The 22687-nt window shown below is 39.4% G+C and overlaps 1 protein-coding gene across 1 annotated transcript in view; it reads left to right on the forward strand.

Annotated features, from left to right (window-relative positions):
• Positions 1-1654: 1654 nt before the first annotated feature.
• The window catches only part of htr4 (5-hydroxytryptamine receptor 4), an 83462-nt gene continuing 62429 nt past the window's right edge, over positions 1655-22687 (forward strand). Inside the window, exons 1-2 of the mRNA XM_042493792.1 lie at positions 1655-1761; positions 11818-12018. Of these exons, the coding sequence (XP_042349726.1) occupies positions 1655-1761; positions 11818-12018 (308 nt within the window). The remainder of the gene's footprint in view (positions 1762-11817; positions 12019-22687) is intronic.

Raw genomic sequence — 22687 nt, forward strand, 5'->3', positions numbered from 1 at the left:
ACGAGAGACCACAAACCTTGTGAGGATTACTGTAATGCATTACCAATGTCAAACATGTCTGAGATTAAACAAGTCATTTTCAGAGGGCTCTTCAACCACACGACTCACCCTGAGGTCTTTGATTCATAACTCATGCAGCTACTTTGCTGCACCTTTAGACGTTTTGTTGAATTCATGCCAAGGTTACAGTTATATAGGAGTGAAAATGCAGCGTCTGCAGTTTTATGCCGTAAAATATATCAAGGTTCCCTCCAGTGCAAAGCAAATCTACCCTACATCTGGCCTTCTTAACTTTTTTCCGTCTCACAGGACTAAGAGCTGTCCTGTCAAAGAGTCCTTGAGAAACGATCAGCTCATTGTAAATCATTGGATGAAATGCCGAAGACGTCCGTTAAATTGAATGTTCAGTGTCAAAGATGTTCAGTTTTATGCCATTCAGCACCTCAACAGAAATGGAATGACTCAATTTAAAAACCTTGCAGTTCAGAAGGCATCAAAATTTAGTTTATGGGCTTAATTCTGGGCTATTTGGAGATGTGATATGTCAGTCAGTTCATGTAAAGTACAAACAGTTTCGATATCAAGCTTTTAGGCTCCGACATCACCACGTGGAAACTCTGAGCTCAGCACAGCAGGCAGTGACGTAGAGTCACGGTCTGCAGGTGGATGCTGCTGTTTGCAGCCTACCTGCCCATCCAAAGTGGACTGTATTTCATTTTATACTCTGTCCGTTGCTCCCACAGTCTTATAAAGACGCAGATAGGTTTACTTCAGAGTTTGTTGAAAGCCCGATCACTAAAGCATGCCGTTGGCATTATTTTAGTTACAAAAATAACAACTCTTAAGTTGATATTGATCAGTAGGTTTTCATAATAGATTTGCGCTAAACTTAAGCGATCGATGAAACACAATTGCAAGGTCGTGTTATACGAGTTTTCCTCTGATGATAACAAACCAGTAACCATGGCAAACAAATGTGAGCTGTATTTTCTCCTGTGGTATGTTGATGATGTTAAACTTTTTAAGCACTTGTTATGTAGTTGGAATCGTGACCTTTTAAAGCGATCAGTAGGAGCAGAAACTTTGATATCTGTGTGGCTGATTTTAAGAGTTTGGCTGCTTGGCTGGTTGATCTGATCAGGCATGCTACATTGGAGGTTCAGGAGATATTAAACTTCTGAGCTTCTTTTTGTCATTTCACTGTTGATATGGATTCAATATCAAATAAATTACTTTCTACCCCGTCAGTGTTTCATCATTATGGGTTAATAATGTAATTTTACATCAGATTTCTGAACTGATGAGCAGCGGAAATTTTATTCCATGTTAATCCAGCTTTCCTGTGATGAAACGCTCAGTCTCATTAAAAGTTGTTTTATCCTGCCAATGACTGAACCAATACCTGAACTTAATTTGGAAAAGTCGAGTCAAGCAATTAGCAGGACTGGGTTACTTTTCGCTGATGCAGCTCAGCTTCGTTATAGGCTGATAAAAGAAAGATTGATTTTTCACATAAAAATCTCCGTCTCTGTGCAGCCAAACTTTTCTTCTCTTCGGTGCTCTTATCTGTGAAAGATACAGACTGTGGTTTCACTCTGCAGACCTGAAGTAATGTGTTGTTGTCTTGTCTTTTTGGTGTTGCCATAGCGACAGCATGCCAAAGCGGATGGCTCTGATCTGCTTCCTTTCTCTGGTCATGCTGATGAGCATCCTGGGAAACCTGCTGGTCATGGTGGCCGTCTGCAAGGACCGACAACTCAGGTGAGACAGAACTCTGTGTGTGTGTGTGTGTGTGTGTGTGTGTGTGTGTGTGTGTGTGTGTGTTGTGTGTGTGTGTGTGTGTGTGTGTGTGTGTGTGTTAAGTGAGACAAAAATAGAACAGATGTTTGCAAGAAAGCAAGACTTTCAAAAAGGCAGGGCAAGGGAACTATAGTAATGTATTAACTGTTCCTTAAGCTGTATTTTTAGGAAGTGGATTTCCCAAACACCAAACCAGCAAAACATACTGCCAGTTTTGTTTGATTTCTTTCAAAACCATGCAAATAAAGGCAATAAGCAACTTAGCAAGTATTCGTAAAAGGTGACAAGAAAATGACCGGAAAAACAGCTGAGACACAGAGAGACAGAGAGAGAGAGGGAAAAAAGAGTCACTGGAAAATTAATGTAAAAATAAAAACTATTTTCATAATTATTCAATTATATAACCAAAATTGTGTTACATGAGAAAAAAAGAATCATTTTTAATAATTTGATCATATTTTAATGTTTATATATATATATATATATATATATATATATATATATGGGTTTTTTTTCTTTCTCTCTTTTTAATAATTACACATCATTTCTTAAGTGGCTCATCGCCCTCTTTCCATTTTTTATTTTTTTAAGAAATCAAGCCAATCTGCTCTGGTTTTAAAGGGTAAACTGCTCCTTAAAACTGGCTTTTAGAAAGTAGATTCCCACAGAAACCAGCACAGCACACACCAAAAAATACTGCAACGGTGATTGAAAGAATATATATCTTTGAACACATAAATACATTGTTCAGAGAGAGGGTGATTTTTTTTGTGCGCTGTGAAGCGCGATGAGAAACGGGCAACAATGCCTGCGACACGGGCAGAGCTGGCAGGTCATCCTGAGGACGGCTGGTCATGTGGGAGCTGCTGTCACCGCGATGATTCATTCTTCTCCTCCTCCTCTCCTCCTGTCCTCTCTACCTTTTCTTTCTCCATCGCTTACTGTCTCTCTGATCGCCGGACTCTCTCTCTTTGTCTCTTTCCATCTCGTGACACCTGAGAGCTCAGGGTGACCTTTGTCCCCCGGATGTTGACGTGTGTGTGTGGTGGATGATGAGTGCACACCAAAAAAAAGGTGTGTGTCAGGTAAGAGTGTGTGCATGTAGGAATGAAAGTAACTAAAGTGAGGTTTTATTTCTGTGTATAAATGTGTACTTGCAGCGTGCGTCTCTGCTGTGAGTTTGTATTTAAGAAGACAGATGAGTGACAAAGTCACCGCTGTGATGTCTTACCTCCCCGAGGACAGAATGATGACACACCATCTTTGTCTCTTCCTGCCTCGATGTCTTTCTGTCCACTGGGAAATACACACACACAGACAGCTACTGTCTTTTTTTCCTGGTACACATTAACTCAGATGCAAATTTAAAAAAAAGATACACACACAAGCACAAGCACACACACAAAAAAAACCCACATACAGACACTCCTGCTCAGTGGGAATGTCCCATGGGGGACTGATGGTGATAAAACATAAAACATACGTCTGGACACATTATTAAAAAAAAAAAGTTCAGTGTTTCAAAGTGTCAGTCAACTTTAAAGTCAAGCAGACATTTAAAAAAACCATTCAATATTTTTAATTTACCTTATTTATCTTATCTTACTAGTCCCCATCAAGACACATTTAAAAGTTTATATACTAATTCTTGCATTTTGTTAAATATAGTTTTGCCAAATAACAGCTAACCCTTTGAAACTTGGATCAACATATGTTTTCTTGTGCTGTACCTTTCCCAAGCATTAAACCTTTGAAACGTTGAGCAGATTTGTTAGAATTGGAAAAAGGAGCCAGAAGCAGATTTTTCTTCCCTATTGAGAAATTCCAACATGTTCTCATCCCAACTTGTCACATGGCACCGCTCTGTCAGTGACTGAGTGTCAGCTGTTTACGCTCCGAGATACTGCTACGGTGATGTCAACAAATGCACATGGTGAGATGATGCTGCACGGTCCTTATGTTTACAAAACAGCACATGGCAACCAACACAACTGTCACGATGGTTACGATTAGGCATCAAAGCCACAGATGGTTGGGTTTATGCAAAAGAGGCACATGGTAAGTTGTGGGGATAAAAATCAGACCCCGACACATAAGTCAGTTGTTTGTGGGACCGTCCACCTCCCCTCCCAGCCTGGAAACGCACTTATGCATCTTATATTACCTTTTTACCAACAGCGTTATTACCTGATGCCGTCCCTCATGGACACAAGACCGGTTCCGGTTAAAAAGATTATCTTATCCTGAACAACACTTGCAAGTATCAGAAATGTTTGTTTGCCACAAACTTATTTTCTACAAAAATCCAAAATCCAATGGAAAAATCCCATAGGCTTTTTAAGGAGGAAACCAGGGCGACATCAGCTACCGCATCAGTTGACAGAAAAACGTCATCCCTGGGGCGCTCTAAGTGTGACGTTACTAAAGCGTGCAGACATTGCTTCCTGCAGTAGAGGAATGTGAAAGCAGCTCCCTCGTAACACAAGTCGGTGTAGTCAAGGTCAAACATTTTAGTGGGCATGAACAGAAGAAAAACACATTTTTTAATGGAGGAGGACTTTAAACAGAACAACACAGTAGTGTTTATCAGTGTTTCAGTCTTTTCCTTCTTTAAAATACCACTCCACCAATTCTGCACTGCACTCCTAAAACACTGTCAGACTCACAATGGACAGTTTAGGAAAAAAAATCAAAATCAATGCCGCAAACTCTGAGGGGAAACAACGGAGAGGAGATGTGAGTCTGAGCTGTCAATCAAACACAGTCTGAGCTCCCTCAGCTACAGATAACATCTGTTCAGCCGGGAGAACGGACACAGACAGTCTAGCAGTCAAAGACGTGACAACATGAGGCCAAGTTTTCTTCACTTTCAATGTGAACACACGGGGCCGAACAGATGTCAGCGATGTAATTATACCTACACATTAGTGACGTAGCAACAACAGGATATATGTTAATGACGGGGTTAGAAAGGAAAGGTAGAATATAATGATGGAGCAACAACTTTTACAATTCCTTCACGTGTTCCTCAGAAATACCAGTTGTGCAGTTGTAAATATGACATAAAACCAACAACCATGGACGCTGGAAATAAACAGGCTGTTTTTTGTGGCTGATGTTTTACCAAAAGCAGAATTATAAAGACAGGACTGCAGGAAAAGTCTGTGCAGCCTGCAGGAGAGGAGCTGCCAGACACATTCAGAGGCATTTTGCACATACACACACACACACAAACACACACACACACACACACACACACACACACACACACAGTCTCCGCGGGGAGTTGACACCAGCACAGGGTGATTCAGAGGGTGCTAAACTGCTCATCAATAACCAACACACAAACACAACCACTCTCACCAACCCCCTCTTGTTTCTCTCAGTGTGTCATGTCGTGTGTGTGTGTGTGTGTGTGTGTGAACACGCACATCACATGTTGTCACACAGTCTGAGTGCTGTTTACACTGGAAATTGGGCAATTCTCTAAGCAACCATAGTGGTAAATTTGGAGTCATTTGAGCTCTTTTACCTGCAGCTTTGAAGTTACAGCTCACAGCAAACTACAGCAAAACAGTCTGTGGCTTTTTTTTTTTTTTTTTTGACACCAACCGTTTCGTGCTAATGTGGCAGATGTCATCACGTTGTCCTGCAGCGTCGAATAAAACCGCACGCGTCTCAACGTTCTCAACTGACGTCGTCCAGCTGCTTTTCCTGTAGACATGAAAAGTGGCTTTGAGCGTTGGGATCTTGAGCCAAAAGCACTGTGAAAGTAGCTGTATGTGACGTTGAGATGGGCTGGATTATCCTTTTCTACAAAATTATTAAAATAATTATGAATATATTTTTTTCCCAGGTTCTTTTTTTCCCCTGGGCATTTTCCCCTATCTTTTTAAAATTGTTTTCTTTTAAATCTATTCATTTCTTACAATTTATGATTCATGTTTTTTCAAAGTGCTCATTGTCTTTTTTTCCGTGTTTTTGAAAGAAATCGCATCAATTTACTCATGGTTCAAAAAAAACACAAATGTCACTGCAGGTTTCAAAGGGTTAATCTTTTGTAATCTGACTATCTCATGTTGTTTAAGAGGCTGTAACCACCTCAGGCAATAATTTCCAAAAACAAAATCACTACTGTCTTTAATTGGCAGTGGAGCTGATTTGCTGTTACGTCCTCTGCCTCATTTGATTTACATGTTTTTAGTTTTGAAATTTCACTGGAGAAAAAACAACCAACCGAAGCAATCGAGAAAAGAGGACACAGCCCGAATTCACAAGGCTGTGTCCAGTTATTGTAGTTTTAAATGAAAAATTCCTGAACACTTCAGGTACATGACAACAAATCAGGGTCAACATAATGCATCATTGTGTCAGAAATAATCACAGTAATTAACTTCAGAAAGTTTTCCATGCTACTTATACGATTTGTAATGCTAGATTTTTTAAAAAAAAAAGAACTTTCCTGCTGGTGTCTTCGTCCCTTTTCTCTTCTTTGCCTTTTGTTAAATGCCCTAATTTCTCCTCCTCTGCTTCCCATATTATCCAGTAGACACCGTGTGCGTCTGTAAATTACACCAGCCTCCCGGTAACACGATCCTTTTAAATAAAGTTTATTTATTCTCACCACTTTAAGCTAAACACGATGTGTCATCCTAACTAAACATGACGCCTCTGCTCTGGGCACGGTAATGGCTCCTAAACTGTTCTGAATCACAGCCAACACTGCTGTCAGTGTGTGTGTGTGTGTGTGTGTGTGTGTGTGTGTGTGTGTGTGTGAGAGAGAGAGATATCCCTCATAATCTACAGTACGTGTGTATACTGTATTAATGGTCATTTCTGTTTGCTTTTATACATCTATTCTTATGTTGTGTGTTTCTGATGCATGTACAGTATGTGAACGTGTGTGTGTGTGTGTGTGTGTGTGTGTGTGTGTGTGTGCATGTCCAACATGATTTACGTGTGCCCCACATGCGGCGGGCGGAGCAGGCAGCTGGTTGGCTGCAGCACTAACAGCCTGTTTTTAAGGGGCTGTTTGGGTTAGCGACAGGAGGATGGAAAACCCTCACAAAAAACGCTCTTAGTGAAGCTATTTATAGACATGCGGACCATCCACGCTGCAGAGAGCGTGGAGAACAGGCCGGCTGAGTGACCGGCTCTCATTGGTCGACTGGTGTGGTTGGTCTGAGTGCAAAGGTTTATAAAGCAGGAAAAACAGCTCTCTCATCGTTCTGCATCTGATACAAACCTGTCAGGACCTTTTTTTCTGATGAGTCAACTCGTCAGCTGACAGAGCTGTCCATCAAGCTGAGAGGTTACAAAACCCAACCGCAATTTTACCTTAATACCGAGCTGCTGGTCACCAACCCTTTAAAGCCTCGTATACACCGTGCAATTTGGGGCTGTCTCAGACGAAAGATCTCACAGTGAGAGAGGTGCGAGGACGGCTGTTGTTACGGTCGTGCGATCAAAGACAGCCTGGGAAAAATATCTGACTGTCAGAAATTTGGGATGAGAATCTCACAATGTGACAGCTGTTACGACCTACCTCCACTAACCAGCCAATAGAAATGCAGCATGAAATGATGCGATGACCAGTGCAACAGTGCTAAATGCTAATAGATGCTAATACGTACTTTGAGCTCTTGTTGCAAAACTGGCGTGCCAAGTTAGTCTTTTTTTCTCGCCATATTCTTCTCCTCTTCTCTTGATTTTCCCCGACACATAAATGCCGCTACAGCAAAGGCTCGATTTGTTTGTTTACATTTTTCTCTACCACTACAGCGGCGTTGATAAATTGACGACCCTCTGTTCATGCGCCTCGACGTCAATGGACGTCGGATGTAGCCTGCGATTCAGTAGGTGATGTCATCGCAGTCTGCACACATCAAACTTGATGTCGTGCTCAAGTTTATTCACATCCGTGTTGCAGAGTGTAGCTGCACTAAACTTATAAAATTGCACTAAACTCACAGTCTGCAGGAGGCTTAACACCTGAATCAACATCAGTTTTCTTGTGCTGCATTTAGAGGCCGGAGAAAACACGAGAAAATGCATAATGAGCAACTTAGCAAGAAATGTATCGCAAACTGCAAAAAAACATAGTAAAAGGTGACAAGGAAATGATCTGAAAATGATCTGGATTATTAGATACTGATATCTAAAAATGGGGAGAAAAATGTCCAGAAAGCTGTTTTCATAAACCTCTTCTTTATATATTGATAAAATTAAGTTTCAGGAAAAAGAAAAATAAATATAAATTTGATCAGCACTTGTTAAAGACTTCTTTATTTATTTGCTTATTTATTTATTTGTTTAATAAATAACAATAACTTGTTTTTGTTATTTATGTTTTCCCCTAATAAACTGAATATTATTTGGTTGTGGACAAAACAAGATGTCATCTTAGGCTTCGAGAAACTCTGACATCTTTCACCACCTGACACTATTGACCAAATGAATTGATTAATTAAGAAAACGCAACATTAATCGACTGTGGTAATAACTGTTATCTGCAGCCATAGCGGAAACGAACAACTGTATCAATTAATATCACAATCATTTATTAATCTGACTGATTTATCGTCGAGGTAACAAACACAGCCGCCTCGTTTAGCCTCTAAGTTAACAGCTGGCTGACAGAGTTTTGTCTTGTCACCTCGAGTCTGCAGCTCTGCTCTTCGTCAAACAAAAAACTGCAAAGGGGACACCTGTGTGGGTGTGTGTGTGTGTGTGTGTGTGTGTGTGTGTGCGTGCGTGCGTGTGTGCGTGCGTGTTTGCGTGTGAGAGAGAGAGACAGTGAGAGTGTTTATGCATGTGTGTGGGTGACAGAGTCGGTGTATTCCAGCTGCATAATGCACATATATCAGACGTAACCCTGGTTTGAGTTGTTAGTAAACTCACGCTGGAGAAACAACATGCTTGAAATGTCAGCCATTGCTAAGTTTGTTTTTTTACTTACATTATTTTCCTGAATGCATAACAAGTTTTCTTCAATGCATACCAAAATAAGGGATCAACTGAGGACATTAAAGATGATGTTATTTATTTTATTTTATTTTATTTTGCAATTAAATGAAAAATTAATCTAGAAATGTTATTATGCAGGTTGATATTTCAAGCTTAGAGAAAAGTATTATTCCCCTTTCAAATGTGAAAACGCCTCCGTGTTGAAAATGCCCAAATCCTTTTCCATTGATTTATTCATTTTTGTTTGAAAGACGTCACATCTCGTCTTTTTCAGCTGCTGGTTGCCCTTGTTTTGCTGATATTCCTTTTAATGAGGAAATGCATTACAGAAACACCACAGAAAATTAATTCACATCCAAAAAGGTAGATTTCCAAAGTTAAGATGATAATCACACTGAATTGTTATTTTATTATAACCTTATAGCTAGGGAAAAAATGTTGGCATTATATGTTTCTGCAAAAAACAATAATCCAAAAACAACAAAAGCCCCAAATATTGAACTTGGTGTGGACCTGGTCGCTTGCTGTAGTTACAGCATTAAAACAAAGTATGAGATTGGCTCAGACTGTGAATGAGTGTGTGTGCGTTTGTAACAGAAAGCACAGCTGTGGGAAGAAGTGAATGTTTGTGTCTTGAAGATGAGTCTTAACAGCCTTTTCCAGGTCTCACTCACTGCCTTCATTGTGCTGCTGCAGCGGTGACACATAATACTCATTCACACAGCAGCTGCGACTCTATCTCTGCGGACTAATTTACTCTGCTGTTTCTGCTCACACACACCGAGTACCAATCATTTACCTGCAGTTGGAGTATAAATCATTTAAAATAACAAAACTCATTAAATATTGAAGAGCACCATTGTCTGGATTATAATACTAACAGATGATAATCCCGAGGGTAACCCTTTGAAACATTAATGAATGGGCTTGATTTCTTGCAAAAATATGGTGAGAAGGCAATGAGTAACTTAACAAGACAAACCCCGAAAATCGACAAGAAATTAGCTCAAAAACAATTACAAAAAAATTACCTGAAAATAAGCAAAAAAAAAGTTAAAAACAAAAACAAATATGCAGTTACCTGAAACATTTGCTATACATTTAAGTTAATAGTTACACACAGTTTCACCCTGAATTGCCTATTAACTGGAGTCCTGTCTTAAAGAACAGTGTACTAGATTAAAGCAAAATATGTCTTGGGGTCGATTTTATTGTAATGTTTTCATCTTAATAACACTCTGCAGTAACAGCACGGCTCTCTCCTGCGATCGCTGTACTACTCAGATAAAGAAAAGCACCTTTTATCGCAGAGAAAGTGATAAAAACTCTGCAGGCTGTTAGTTACAGCAATCAAGCCGGGCTCAGTCCTCCAGGCTCTTTTATATCCTTATGTTCAAGTTATTTGCAGGATGAATCTACCTTAATCTCTTTCTGTCTCTGTGTGGTTTTCCCTCATTTCGAGTTTGTGTGTGTTTGGGGAGAGATGAGCAATGGTTGATGACTTTTCTCAACTTTTTCACTTTCACAACTCTGCGTCTCTCCCTGTCGTCCTCCTTCCACTCCAGGGAGCAGAAGATTTATCTTCCCTTTTCTCTCCCTGTAGTCTGTTGTTGTGCTCTTCTCCAGGAATCTATTGTTTTGTGAGTAATGGGAACAATATTTGATTTTCTCTTTTTTCCCTCTGTATTGGGAGAAAATGTAGAAGTTTTTCCTGTTTGCCTCTGATTGATAAAATGTTCACTAAGAAATTTCAGATTTTCCTGCCTGACTGCAGAAGGCACACCCCTTATACGTGTGAGCGGCTGCAAAACTTCAAAACTTCAAAACTTCTGAGGAGTTATGAGATGCAGTAACAGCTCCTATAGCTCCTGCTGCATCATGAGGGAGCCAGTTCCTGACAAGCACATGGCCATAGCATCATGTGAGCTATAAAAGCCAAAAAAGTGTTTCCATCACAGTTTTGCAAAATGTGGCTTTTTCGAATCACCTGAAATACCACCTCATGCGAGCAGGAATGACGGGTTTCAGTCAGGCATATCTTACATTAACTTAAATTTGCGCAAACAAAGTTGACTTTGGTGTATTAGAGGTGGAATTTCAGTCATGAGAATTTTTGGAATGAACGAGGATTTTTTTTTTTGGTAATACAGTGGCGAACCTTTCAGTTGCATTAAAAGAAAAGTACTGTAGATAAAGATATTTATGTTTTTCTAAGTTTCAAGAGCTTCTCAACCATGTTTGACTGAGTTTTTGGTGTGAGCTTTTGTTAGCTGAGTTCATCATCATTAAAAAAAAAATACAGTTGGCAAAATGCAAATATGATTTGTTAAATATGCTCACAAAAACAGTCTATTCCCGTTATTTATTTTACAGATATGATTTAGTTATTATGTATTACTCAAATTCCCCAAATGAAAAACAAATCATTTCATAAATTATAAAGCTCTGTTTATTTTCATGTAGAAAGTTTTAAATGAAACATTTCCATTTGGATCATCATTTATTTTGAAAAAACAAAAACCTGCTGCTCGTATTGTTTTGTTTCCGTGATTACAGAGAGGACCTCTCAGGAGCTGCTCTGCTGTTTTTCTGTAATTGCTTGTCAAAAGTCTATCGATCACCATCAGCCTCACAAAGAATGTGTGGTTTTTGTTTTTACAAAAACAGTACAGCTATTATTGGTTGTTGCTGCTTTAATTGTTTTTTTTTCTTTTTCTTTTTTTTGTGCAACTGCCAATCTCTCACTGCGTCTCTGTTTGTGACTCAGCATCACTGAGAAACAGCAATGCCAAAATCATTTGAAGTAGAAATTTTGAACCTTTTTATTTTCAAATCATATTTTTCTGTGTTGAAGTCTTGTTTGGAATAAAACTTTCCCAAAAGCAGCGTTGCATACTGCACCTGCTCCACCTGCTTTCCGTTTACTGATCTTTATATACATCTTTAATAATGATCATTTATTAATCATTCTCTGATTATTACGATTCTTGTTTATGTAAAGTCCAGATTTTTTTGTCACTCTGAAATTATTAAATCTTTTTCCTCCATCAGGAAAATCAAGACCAACTACTTCATCGTGTCTCTGGCGTTTGCCGATCTGCTGGTGTCGGTGCTGGTGATGCCGTTCGGTGCCATCGAGCTGGTCCACCAGCACTGGATCTACGGCGAGACCTTCTGCTTGGTCCGGACGTCTCTGGACGTCCTGCTGACCACCGCGTCCATCCTGCACCTGTGCTGCATCGCCCTGGACCGGTGAGTCTTTCTGCTGTGGTGATGTTTGTGTGGGTTTGAGTTCGCCTGAAATAACACACTAAACCTGCACAGATTTATATTTGCATGTCAGTACTTACAGCGTTTCCCCCCAAAACGGATCTTTTCCAAATCAGCCTCCAGAGAGTGTACATCTTCAAACACTGGCCTGACGTTTTAGACACAGACAAAAGAAAAATGTTAAGCAAGTGGAGGAGCTTTACATTCTGTAAAAGAAAGAAAGTCTGTTCTTCCTCTTCAAACACCACAAATGAACACATTACTCCTTACGTTGACCCTTTTTTGTAGAAAGTTATACAAATGTAAATCTGTATTATTTTCACTGTGGATTTCCAACCCAGTTATCATAAAAACTTGTATTGTACTTTTCTGCAAACCACGCATACGTTACATTTATATGTTATTATCTATTGGATATGTTGAAACTTCATGTGAACAACACCGTGGGTAAAGCGTGGTTATATTTAGGCACAAACAACACTGGATTATTGTTAGGTAAAGATCATGTAATTGCTTAAAATACACAGTTCTGGGGGCACAGTTCCTTGAAATTTGTAAAATAATAATAATAATTATGATAATTTTAAAAAGTTATTAAAAAAAACGTGACCTGGTACAAAATGCTTAAAAAACTATATTTATTTAGTGACATAATTAGAAATATACAATTATGATTATGGGAAATACAGTTTTTTTCCAACATTTTTCCCTAGCTTTTAAAAATAAAATTCAAAATCTACTAATTTTCTCGCAATTTGTGAAACATTAATTACGAAGTTGCTCATTGCCTTTTCTCTGATTTTGAGAGACATCGTTGCTCAGGGGTCAAAGGTTTGAACACTTGTGAAAGGCATCTGAAAGCCGCACAAGAAAAGTGACGCGGCTTCAGGTTTCAAAGGGTTCATTTTGAGAGGATTTCAGGAAAGTGCCCACAAACTAAATAAAACCTTTTAAAACTAACATTTGTCCCCTCAAACCATCGTTTTTGTAAGCAAACCCTGAAAAATATATTAGTAAGACACTTATTGTACAAAATAGCAACCTTATCTTTCACATAAAGTCGTTCCAGCACTGCAACATTAGCCTCTGAGTCTCTTATAAGAAGGAGTTTGAGTATGAGCAGAGATGTTATCTGATTCAAGCGATGCCTTTCACTGTGACAGCTGTGATATTAACTCAGAGAGGACGATAGCAGGGACTGTGTCCATGTAGATGACATACATTCCTTTTATCGCCTCTGCAGGCGGACGAATGGAACTTATTCCAAAACAGAGGAGAGAAAAAAATACCTTACAGCATTTATAGCCCCTGATAAATTTCAGCACAGCAGCGAGCATAAACACAACAAACAATTCAAACTGCAAGAGAGCACTATGAAAGTAATCCATTACGCCCCCTGAAGTATCACTGACTTTGTTTACATACACACGTATATTTCACTATTATTACAAAAATGACAATATTCTAAATTTGATTCAGGTCATGCAGACAGTATAATCTGTTTGAATATTCCAGATTTTGAACTTTGAACTATATGATAATATTATGTGTGCAGTGCATTCACAATAGGCATCTCATTTGGGGTGTTTACTGTTTGCTGCACACAGCCTCTTACCCGTTTACAGTCAGCTCTGTGTGTTGTACACTAACCAACTAACCAACAGTTTGCTGACTGGGGTTGAAATGCATGCCCCTGTATACTGTGCAACACCTCCTTCTGGCTAAAAACATGGTGTCATTGATGTTTTATCAGACAGCTTCGGGGTTGGGGCGTCAGCACACATGGACTACTTCGGTTGAGCAATATGGAGGTATTTTGTGGTTTCATTATGTTCTTCACCTTCCATCAGCATGAGGGTGAGCAGATAATGACTGAATTTTCATTTTTGGGTGAACTATCCCTTCAAGATAAAACAAGTATTGTGTAATACTGAGGGACGTTGACACCCACTGAGTTGGTTGTTGCAGTATTATTGTGCTGTGACCCTTCGATTCTTGCTGTTTATCATTAAAAAATGATGTTTCACCAACAATAACACAAAGAACAAACTTTAGGAATGTATGGATGACCTCTGACCTCTCAAGCATGTTATCTATACTGTTGTAATGATGCAGGTTGGATGCAGCGTAGGTATCTAATGGCTCTGCCCATTATTCTGCTCCATCTCACATGTATTTACATGTGTCTTCATACTCACACAAACACGAGAGAATTTTCCAAATTACCCAAACCAAAGATGCATAGCTCAGCAACAGCAAAGGAGGAAATGGTTTCTTTATTCAATTATCTGGCCGGAGGAGGCTTGTGCTCTTCTATACATCCAGCTGCCTCCGCATCCTGGAGCGGCACAACTTCCATTACCAATTCAGAGTGAGGCAATCACCCTTCATTACCCCCAAGTTCCCCGTGTCCCCGGTGAATGAGATCACATCTCCTGTACGCTGCGTTTTCCTCCTCCACTTACTTTAATTGCCTGCTTGTCCCGATGTGGATTTTTCTCTCAAGAATAATACCACAAATGCCAAATAACTTTTCTTGTGGCTTGTAATGGTGCGGGCAAAGGAAGTGAAGGTTGTGTATTTGCTTTTGTTTCTTATTTGTTCATATTCTGTGAAAAAGCCGCTGTTGCTACGTCAAAACTATCTCAATCAATTCAGAATTCAGTACATTACAGACAGAAATATTGTACTTTTTAATTTACTACATTTATCGTAAGGCTTTAGTAACTAGCAAAATTAGAAATTAATACTTTTTGCAAACAGAAAGCATAAGAAAAGTTTATAAAATGCGATGCTTTGTTATAAATTATACTACCCAACAGCTGATACAAATACAGAAAAAAATTGTCAATTGATCAGTTAGCCTTATGACAGACAGTTAATTGGCAACTATTTCTGATAAACATTTAAGTTGTTTTCTAATTTTTAAAAAAAAAGTTTTGGGGTGGTTTTTTAAAGATTTGTTTCTGGATTGGGTAATTTTACATTTCATATTTAAAGTAGATGTTCCTCACTTTGAATACTGTACCACTAAAATTGAAATAGATTTTCTTTTTAAAAAAACTACACCTAAATGATGCACTAACAATATACATATTCCATTCACTTGAAGTATTCTTTATTAGACACTTTTCTGGTCCTTACGAATAATTATTTGCTTTAATGTAAGAGAGATTCAGTGAAAATTAAAATAATAGTGTTAAACCGCAGCTTTTCCATAGACGGCTGTAATGTGATAAATAATGCAAAGTGCTCTTAAGCTATGATGAAATTATAATTATTGTAAGAACAGGTGTAGTGAAGTGCACCAGCAGCATCTGTGTAATAGCCTCAGTGAGGAGCTTGTAAAAACGCTGTGCTGTAATTACAGCGGCTGAAGCCATTTGAGAATCTCATCGTGTTTGTGGTTGTTTTTAAAGCAACAGACAGACTGACAGAGACAGAGGGCATAAACGTCTGTCCTCGTGTAAAACTGCAGGATGAGACCAAGAATTAATGAAACTGTCACTCAGTCAGATGCAGCAAAATGCAAGAGAGAGTCTGGAGTCCCGTGTGAAAGAAAAGCCCAGATTAACTGCTTCTCTTAGACTGTGCACATGTGAGTGTGTTCGACTGGATATTTTAAATATCCAACAAACATACAAACACCCACATAGTGCAGAACAACAGAAACAAAGGCACGAAAGATTAAAACAAGTCTTGGCAGATTTAACGCCGGATTTGTTGGTAATCCCTTTTTTCATTACCATAACTTGAAACTATAACTTCTCCTCTATTTAGACGCTCATCTGCCAGGACGAGATAAAAGCTTTCACTTTGACACACAAACAAAGAATTATGGATTTAGAGTGCAGAGAAAGAAAGAGATGTTTTCATGCAAAATACATTTTCAACCTTATTTAACCAGAGCATTTCAACATGTTGTCATCTCAGGTCGTCAAATACTAATGCTCTCTCATGCCCATCGGTGTGTGATACAGATTAGGGATGAGTGAACACACGATGATCTGTATCTGCATCTCTTCAGTCGACTGAATTATCTGTATCTGCACTCAGAATTGAGTGTTTAAACTTGAAACGAGGGCTTAAAACAGAAGTGAGTGTGCCCTAACCAGAAGTTATTATTTTAGGCCTGAAATATATTACTTTTAAAAAGGACCTATCTGTACTATAGATGTACTCTTTAGTGTCTGCATGTGATGCACAAACATGGTTAAACACCATGTTAAAGTTTGACTTTGACTTTTGGTTTCATGCAGGACATGAACAGCGGTCTCCTGGGTGAAAGTCTGTGCTTGTTTGACCTTTCCAACACATTCTCATCCCAACTTGTCAAATATCGCTGCTTGATCAGTGCTTTTCACAGCTACATAGGATACGATGGGTGTTGTCCTGCATTTGTTATCGATGTTCCAGGACGGCGTATCAATTCACACCTGTTAAATGCATTGCACCTTTTTGAAATACACTTGAAAATGTACAGTTTTTTGCTTGCTAGATGCATACAGTCTTTTCAAAATAAACTTACAACATTAGTAAAACAACTTATATTCACGTTTTTTACCTTGTGCAGCTCAATGTTAGGTTAGGGAAAAAAACAGAATGATTTGGCTTAATATTCATGTGGGAAGCAAACAACAGGCTCCTAGGTTAAAGTCCTTAAAGACCTTGTTGCTGTCAGAAGCGTTATATATGACCAGAAAAGGTTTCGACCAGCTGCTTAATAAACTCATGCTGTCAGCCGGCATGTTATAACTCTGCAAAAGGTGGCTGTCTGATGCTGAAATCCCCGACCAAGTGGCAGTATTTGACCAGTTCAGAATGAGAACATGCTGACCCATCACCTCCCCTCCCAATAGTCCTATGTGGGCCTTTTTGCTCTCTATGTAACATCAGTTGCTCTGGGCATCAAAAATTGCCTCGAATGGGTTCACATTGAGGTTAGTTGAAGGCCTGGTGTATCTCACCCCAAAGGTTGCCTTCGGCATCTGTGTTTCACCCTGAGGGCCGTTACAAAGCTCAGAACTCTGTGCAGCCAAACATTGTTCGCCATTGTGCTTACTAAGACCCTCCTGCCCTTAAACAACTAAACCAGTGAAATACTTTTTTCAACCATGAGTAGAAGTTCGCATATCTTTCTCTTTTTCCAACAAGTTTCACCAACCAGAGGGGAAGGCCAACCTCTGTGTCACCTTAGCACCCAACCCCGGCTCCTGCCCGCACAGTTTGCTGCTGTAAGCCCAGGGTAGCAATTAAATGTGACCGAGATGAACGCATTATCACTTCTGTCAACTCTAAGCTTCTCTGATCTGGAATACTGTAACGGGACATGAGAACACTGTAAAAAAAAAAGTGAAAGTGACATCCGGCACCGATGGGGAATTATGCCCTCACATGATTTATACAGCTCTAGCAAGTTCCAAGTGACTGCTAATTGATCCTCATGCTGCACCAAAATTAATGGAATGGAAATGAACCTACGGCTGCCTGCAGAAAGAATCCATCCAAAAATCTAGAGACTGTGTAGCATGCATTTTAAATGGTCAGCAAAATTGTACTTGATTTATCGGTGAAGGGGCTTAAACCTGGTCCCTTAACTGAGCCTGTCAAGGCAGAGCCTCCCAGGCTGTTAATCTGTTTATGGCTCATGTTTAGACCATGGACTGTTAAGCCTGCCAATCCTAATGAAAGAGGCCGTTCTGCCCCAGAGGCCCAAGTCAGGGCACAACATGCTAATTAGAGCTACTGAGTTGCTCCATGGACCAACAGGGGTTAAGCGCCTCGGGTGAGGACACCTTGACCATGCAGGGAGGGGGTGGGCTTTTATTTCCCCAGACTATTGGAGATTTAGAGCCACTGACATCCATCTGAAGGGTCAAGTATTTTTATGTCACAGGCTGTATTTTAGCTCTTTGAACAATTCTTAAAAGAATACAGGCTTTTGAAATAGTACTTTGTTTATTTTAATGAAGACAAGATTATTCTGCATTGGCAGTTCATGCAAAACAACACTAGAGTTAGACTCCCATTCACTAAACAAGCAGCTGCGAAAGTCTTCAGCAGCAGAATATTTGCAAAAGAGCCTGCAGAGGTCAGCAGAAGAGTTACACTCAAACCTGCTGTCTTTGCATTGGTTTTTTTTCTGCAAACCACAAATACAACCACGTTACATTTGTACATTTCATGCAAATCATATCAACGTCTCTAATGTGAAGAAGTGCTTACTTTGCCATCAGAAAGTAGAGGGCTGGGGTACTTAAAATGCTTTGCGTGGGGGCCACTTTTGCAAAATGACAGGAGGCCAGGGGCCAGTCAAAGCTGCTCCATACATGTTCCCAGGATTTTAGGAAGTTTCTAGGATTCCCACAATACTGTTGTTGTTTACCATTTCTTCAACTATAGGAAGATGAAGGTGAAGGTGTTACTCAAGGATCCTTCCTGGGCCCCTCTTTTGTTAAAATCTGAAAATGCATTTCTCCTGAACCACCAACATAAAACAAACTATTTCAGGCACTATGTTTGGGAATATTATGGCTCCTCAAAGTGTTTTCACTTTTTGTGTCAGCAGTGTGTCTGTGGTTACTGGCAGCTTTGAGGTTGGAGAGCCTTTATAGATACCAAAAAAAGTTTGACAAAAAAGCGAGAGAAAAAAAACTCTCTCTTTCCTTTAACCTTCAAGATGCCCACGAGCAAGGCAAAGAATCATGGCTCAGTAAAAAAGTTTCATTGTCCTGATCGGGTTCCTGAGGGGATGTTGAAAAATGTTTTGATCTTAAGCAGCAGAGGCTTAAATCAGCTGAGTCCAGTCGACCTTTCTTGGCCAAAGTCAGATTAAATAGTAGTAGAATGAAAAATTAAGGTACGATGAAAACCCCACGGTCATGTAGTACAGGTAGAAATGTATTTCAAAGCCTCAGAAAGCTTTTAGTATTTTATGCTTTGTGCTCTGAAGAGAAACTACAACATGAATACAAACTGCAAGCAGCCCATGCAGAGAGACAGACAAAGCATGCTTCTGAATATTTGCTAGAACAAACACTCAATGTCATGGATCTGAAGACGGCTGCTTCCCTTTCTGTTTCAGTATGGCTTTTTGTGTCTCTGACTGTCTTTAAAGACGGGATTTCAGATCAGGGTGGATTTTTAGTCATGGAAGTTATTTAAGTGTTGTGGAGGCATGAAGCTGCTCTCCTGACTGCTTCAACAACTTTTTGACATCGTGATCGAGCTTAAGATTAGTATCTACTCCTCTGGGGGAAAAAGCTGTGAAATCATAACCAGGAAAACTGCTGATGGTCAGTAAACAACTTTTTGAAATGTATTGTCTGAATCGTGTTACCCTGGCTGAATTTATACAGCCGGGTTAGATCTATTTGATGGTCTCTGGATGTGTTATTTATCAGGGGTTAAGGCGTTATGCCTTAAACAGAGTGCATGTGGGTTTGTTGAACAGAGTCTGAATACTCCACACGTTCTTATCCCAACTCGCCACATGGTGCCGCTCTGTCAGTGACCTTCTGCGTCTACTTTTGACCTTTTAGGTATCCTTCTGCGTCAGCTGTTAACACTCCTGGATGCTGTTATGATGATGCCAACAAATGCACATGGTAGGATGAAGCAGCACGGTCCTTTTGCTTACACAATAGCGTTCCTAATCCCCACCGTCTCGATGGTGGGGATTAGGCAACAAAAACATGGACAGTTGGACCCATCCACTTCCCCATCCGCCCGCCCTATAAGTGCACTTGCGTTCTTTTTATTATGTGGCTTTTACCTGACGCTGTCCTTTAGAGTTCCATGTGCATGCATCCATCCAAGATCAGCTCTGAACTCAGGATTACTGGAAAGAGGGCTATGATACGGTGCTGGTTATGGTTGCTTAGCAACTTCAGACACAACCTTGTGAAAGTTGGCATTAAGCGGACAGCATCCAGCGCCTGACCTCTCCTTTTCTAGGCGGTGGAAGACGCGGCATGTGTTTGACCCTTTGTAGGAGAGACAGTCAAACTGCGTGGACTGTTTTTCCACATTTGTATGATTCATTGCATCACAAACGTCTCTCTGATGGTCAGTTTTTCACCCCGTCCTTCGAGCAAAGCAAAAAAGTTTTTTACTTTTTTTAATTCCAAGGTCTAAAAAAATCTTAAAAATTAACAGCTCATTGCTCTTAGATCATCTTAATAAATAAGCATTATTTTTATGATATGGTCCCAAAATGAAAATAATACCATTTGTTACAATTTTTTCCGGGACAATATACCTTCGAACAAAAGTAAATATTGTGATGGAACTTTTTCTTTTTACCTGCAAATCAATATGTTGTTCATTATGACTGATTAAGTTGGGGTTTTTTTTACAATACCACCACTGAGACGATAATCAGATTTGGCGGGGAATGTGCTGGCATGATTTATGGCACGACATTAAATGCAGGTGCTTCTCTTTCAGCACAAACACAGCAGAAGGTTTCAGAGATTTTTATGACAAGTGAGTTAAAATGATGGAAAAAATGTTAATGGTTTTCAAAGCAGAGAAGGTTGGGGAGGTAAGGAAGACTGCTGATGTCATTTATAGCTTCCAGCATCATAAAAACAATGAGCAAAACAAAAAATAATCGACCAGGAAGAGAACAACAGATTTCTCTGGTAGATTATTATTATGAATCTGTGAGTGGAAGCATCTGTTGACTGCTTCACTGGAAGAGAGAGAACATAAACACAGAGGGAAATGATGAGAAACCTTTGAATACAAAGGACTTTAGAGGAAAAAACAAACACAAAAACAAAAATGACAAACATTTCTAGCACATTTCCACTGACATTTTATTTATTTTCTACCGCTGTCAAATACTGTCACTGCATTCAATATGGAGAGAATATTTCCTGACCCAAAAAGCGAATGCTCTGTCGGGCTGCTGACGGAGCGTTACAGAAACACAACGTGGCGTAAACATCAATGGAGGAAAAAACGTCTGCCAGCGTGTATCAGGACACACGGTTTCATGCTTGTGGTGGTGGCTGCCATCTTATTTTAATTATCTGGACTCGGTTCGTTGTGGAAGACATTCAGCCAGAGATCTTATCTCATGAATGCCAAAAACTTGCTTGCACACTTGGATTTTTTTTATTTATTTTTGGATTTAATTTACTAGTTTTTTCCTTATCAGTACCATATCTTCTCAGCAGCTTCTTGGCAGTATAATCCAAAAATTATTTACATTGCATTAATTTTACCAGACTTTCAGGCCACCTGCATCTCAGATCCTCAGACAATCACTGTAGTTAAGATGGTTAAAGAGAAAAAAAATCAACAATTACATGACCTTTGAAGAATACAACTGCAATGAATAATTTAAAGGGTGTCAAGTATTAAATCAATTAGCAACTAATCTGATAACTGATCAATCAATTTAAGTCATTTCTTAAAGAAAAAAAAGCCAAAAGCCTTGAGGACGATGTCTTGGGCATTTAGGAAACGATGGACATTTTTTTCCCACATTTTATAGACTAAACAACTGATTAATTGATAATCTAACTGTAAGTAATGGACAGAATAATCGGCAATGAAAAAACTCTTTAATTTCAGCCCTGTTACAGACAGCCGTATTGATTAAAATAGCTGTGAGACAGATGACTGTAATTTCAGACTTGCCTGATACCTTTTTGTTTGAATCTCTCCAAAAGGCCTTTAACTTTTCCTAAAAGCACAGGTGTGACCAATAACAACAGAGATGGCTTTGTTCCATTTAAGTGTCCCAGTGAATAATGACTGTAACAGTGAATTAGTATGCACAAAATCAAAGCAGCTAAATGGAATTCAGCCATCACTCATTTTATTATTTCCACCTGTACTTTACGTTTTATGACAAAAGTTTTTTTTTTTTTTTACTTGACCTTGGCTCTCCCTTTGACCTGCCTCAAGGTCAGAGGTCAGTGTTGCTGCCAACACAAACAAAACAAAGAAACATTGAAAAAAAGCTGAGAGCGGAGGGAAGGAGGCCGTTTGTAACGTCACTTGACGCTCGCAGTGAATGGAAAAGAGGCATTTTTTGCCTCCAGTGTATTTCAGCTTGGCTGACAGACAATGCGAGCTTGTGTACGGGACGGAGAAAGAGAAAGAAAAGAGAGACGTGCCGAGAGAAAAGGAGGGGAAATGAAGAAGAAAACAGAGAGAAAGTGAGAGAACATAGAAAATAAAGTGAACAGCTGCAGGATAAAGCATCTCATTCGCCCTCTGTCAGCTGAAGACGCTGAAAAGGGCTGAATGGAAGTGAATTAAAACTAAAAATACCAGCAGCGCCACGAGGAGGATGCTCCTACACAAAGGCATTCAGTCAGGAGGCTAACACAGACGAGACATTTAGACAAGAAAGACAACACCGGAAAACTGAGAGCTGAAGAGACTTTAGGGGAGAGGAGGAAAAAGGTAGAAAGAGAAATAAAGAAATACATTTACAAAGAGTGTGTAGTCTCATATTTGCAGTTACTCTATAACTTGATTACAGATATTGATGTTAATATAGTGAATGATATCAAACCAAATATTTTTTCGACTAAATTCTGTGTTTGCAGGATGGATGGTAGTTAGATTATAATAATGTATTATATTATTTATTATATTTATATAAATGCAAAATATACACTTTTCTTCA

The sequence above is a fragment of the Plectropomus leopardus genome, chromosome 9 (assembly GCF_008729295.1).
Source record: "Plectropomus leopardus isolate mb chromosome 9, YSFRI_Pleo_2.0, whole genome shotgun sequence".
Classification (NCBI taxonomy): Eukaryota; Metazoa; Chordata; class Actinopteri; order Perciformes; family Serranidae; genus Plectropomus; species Plectropomus leopardus.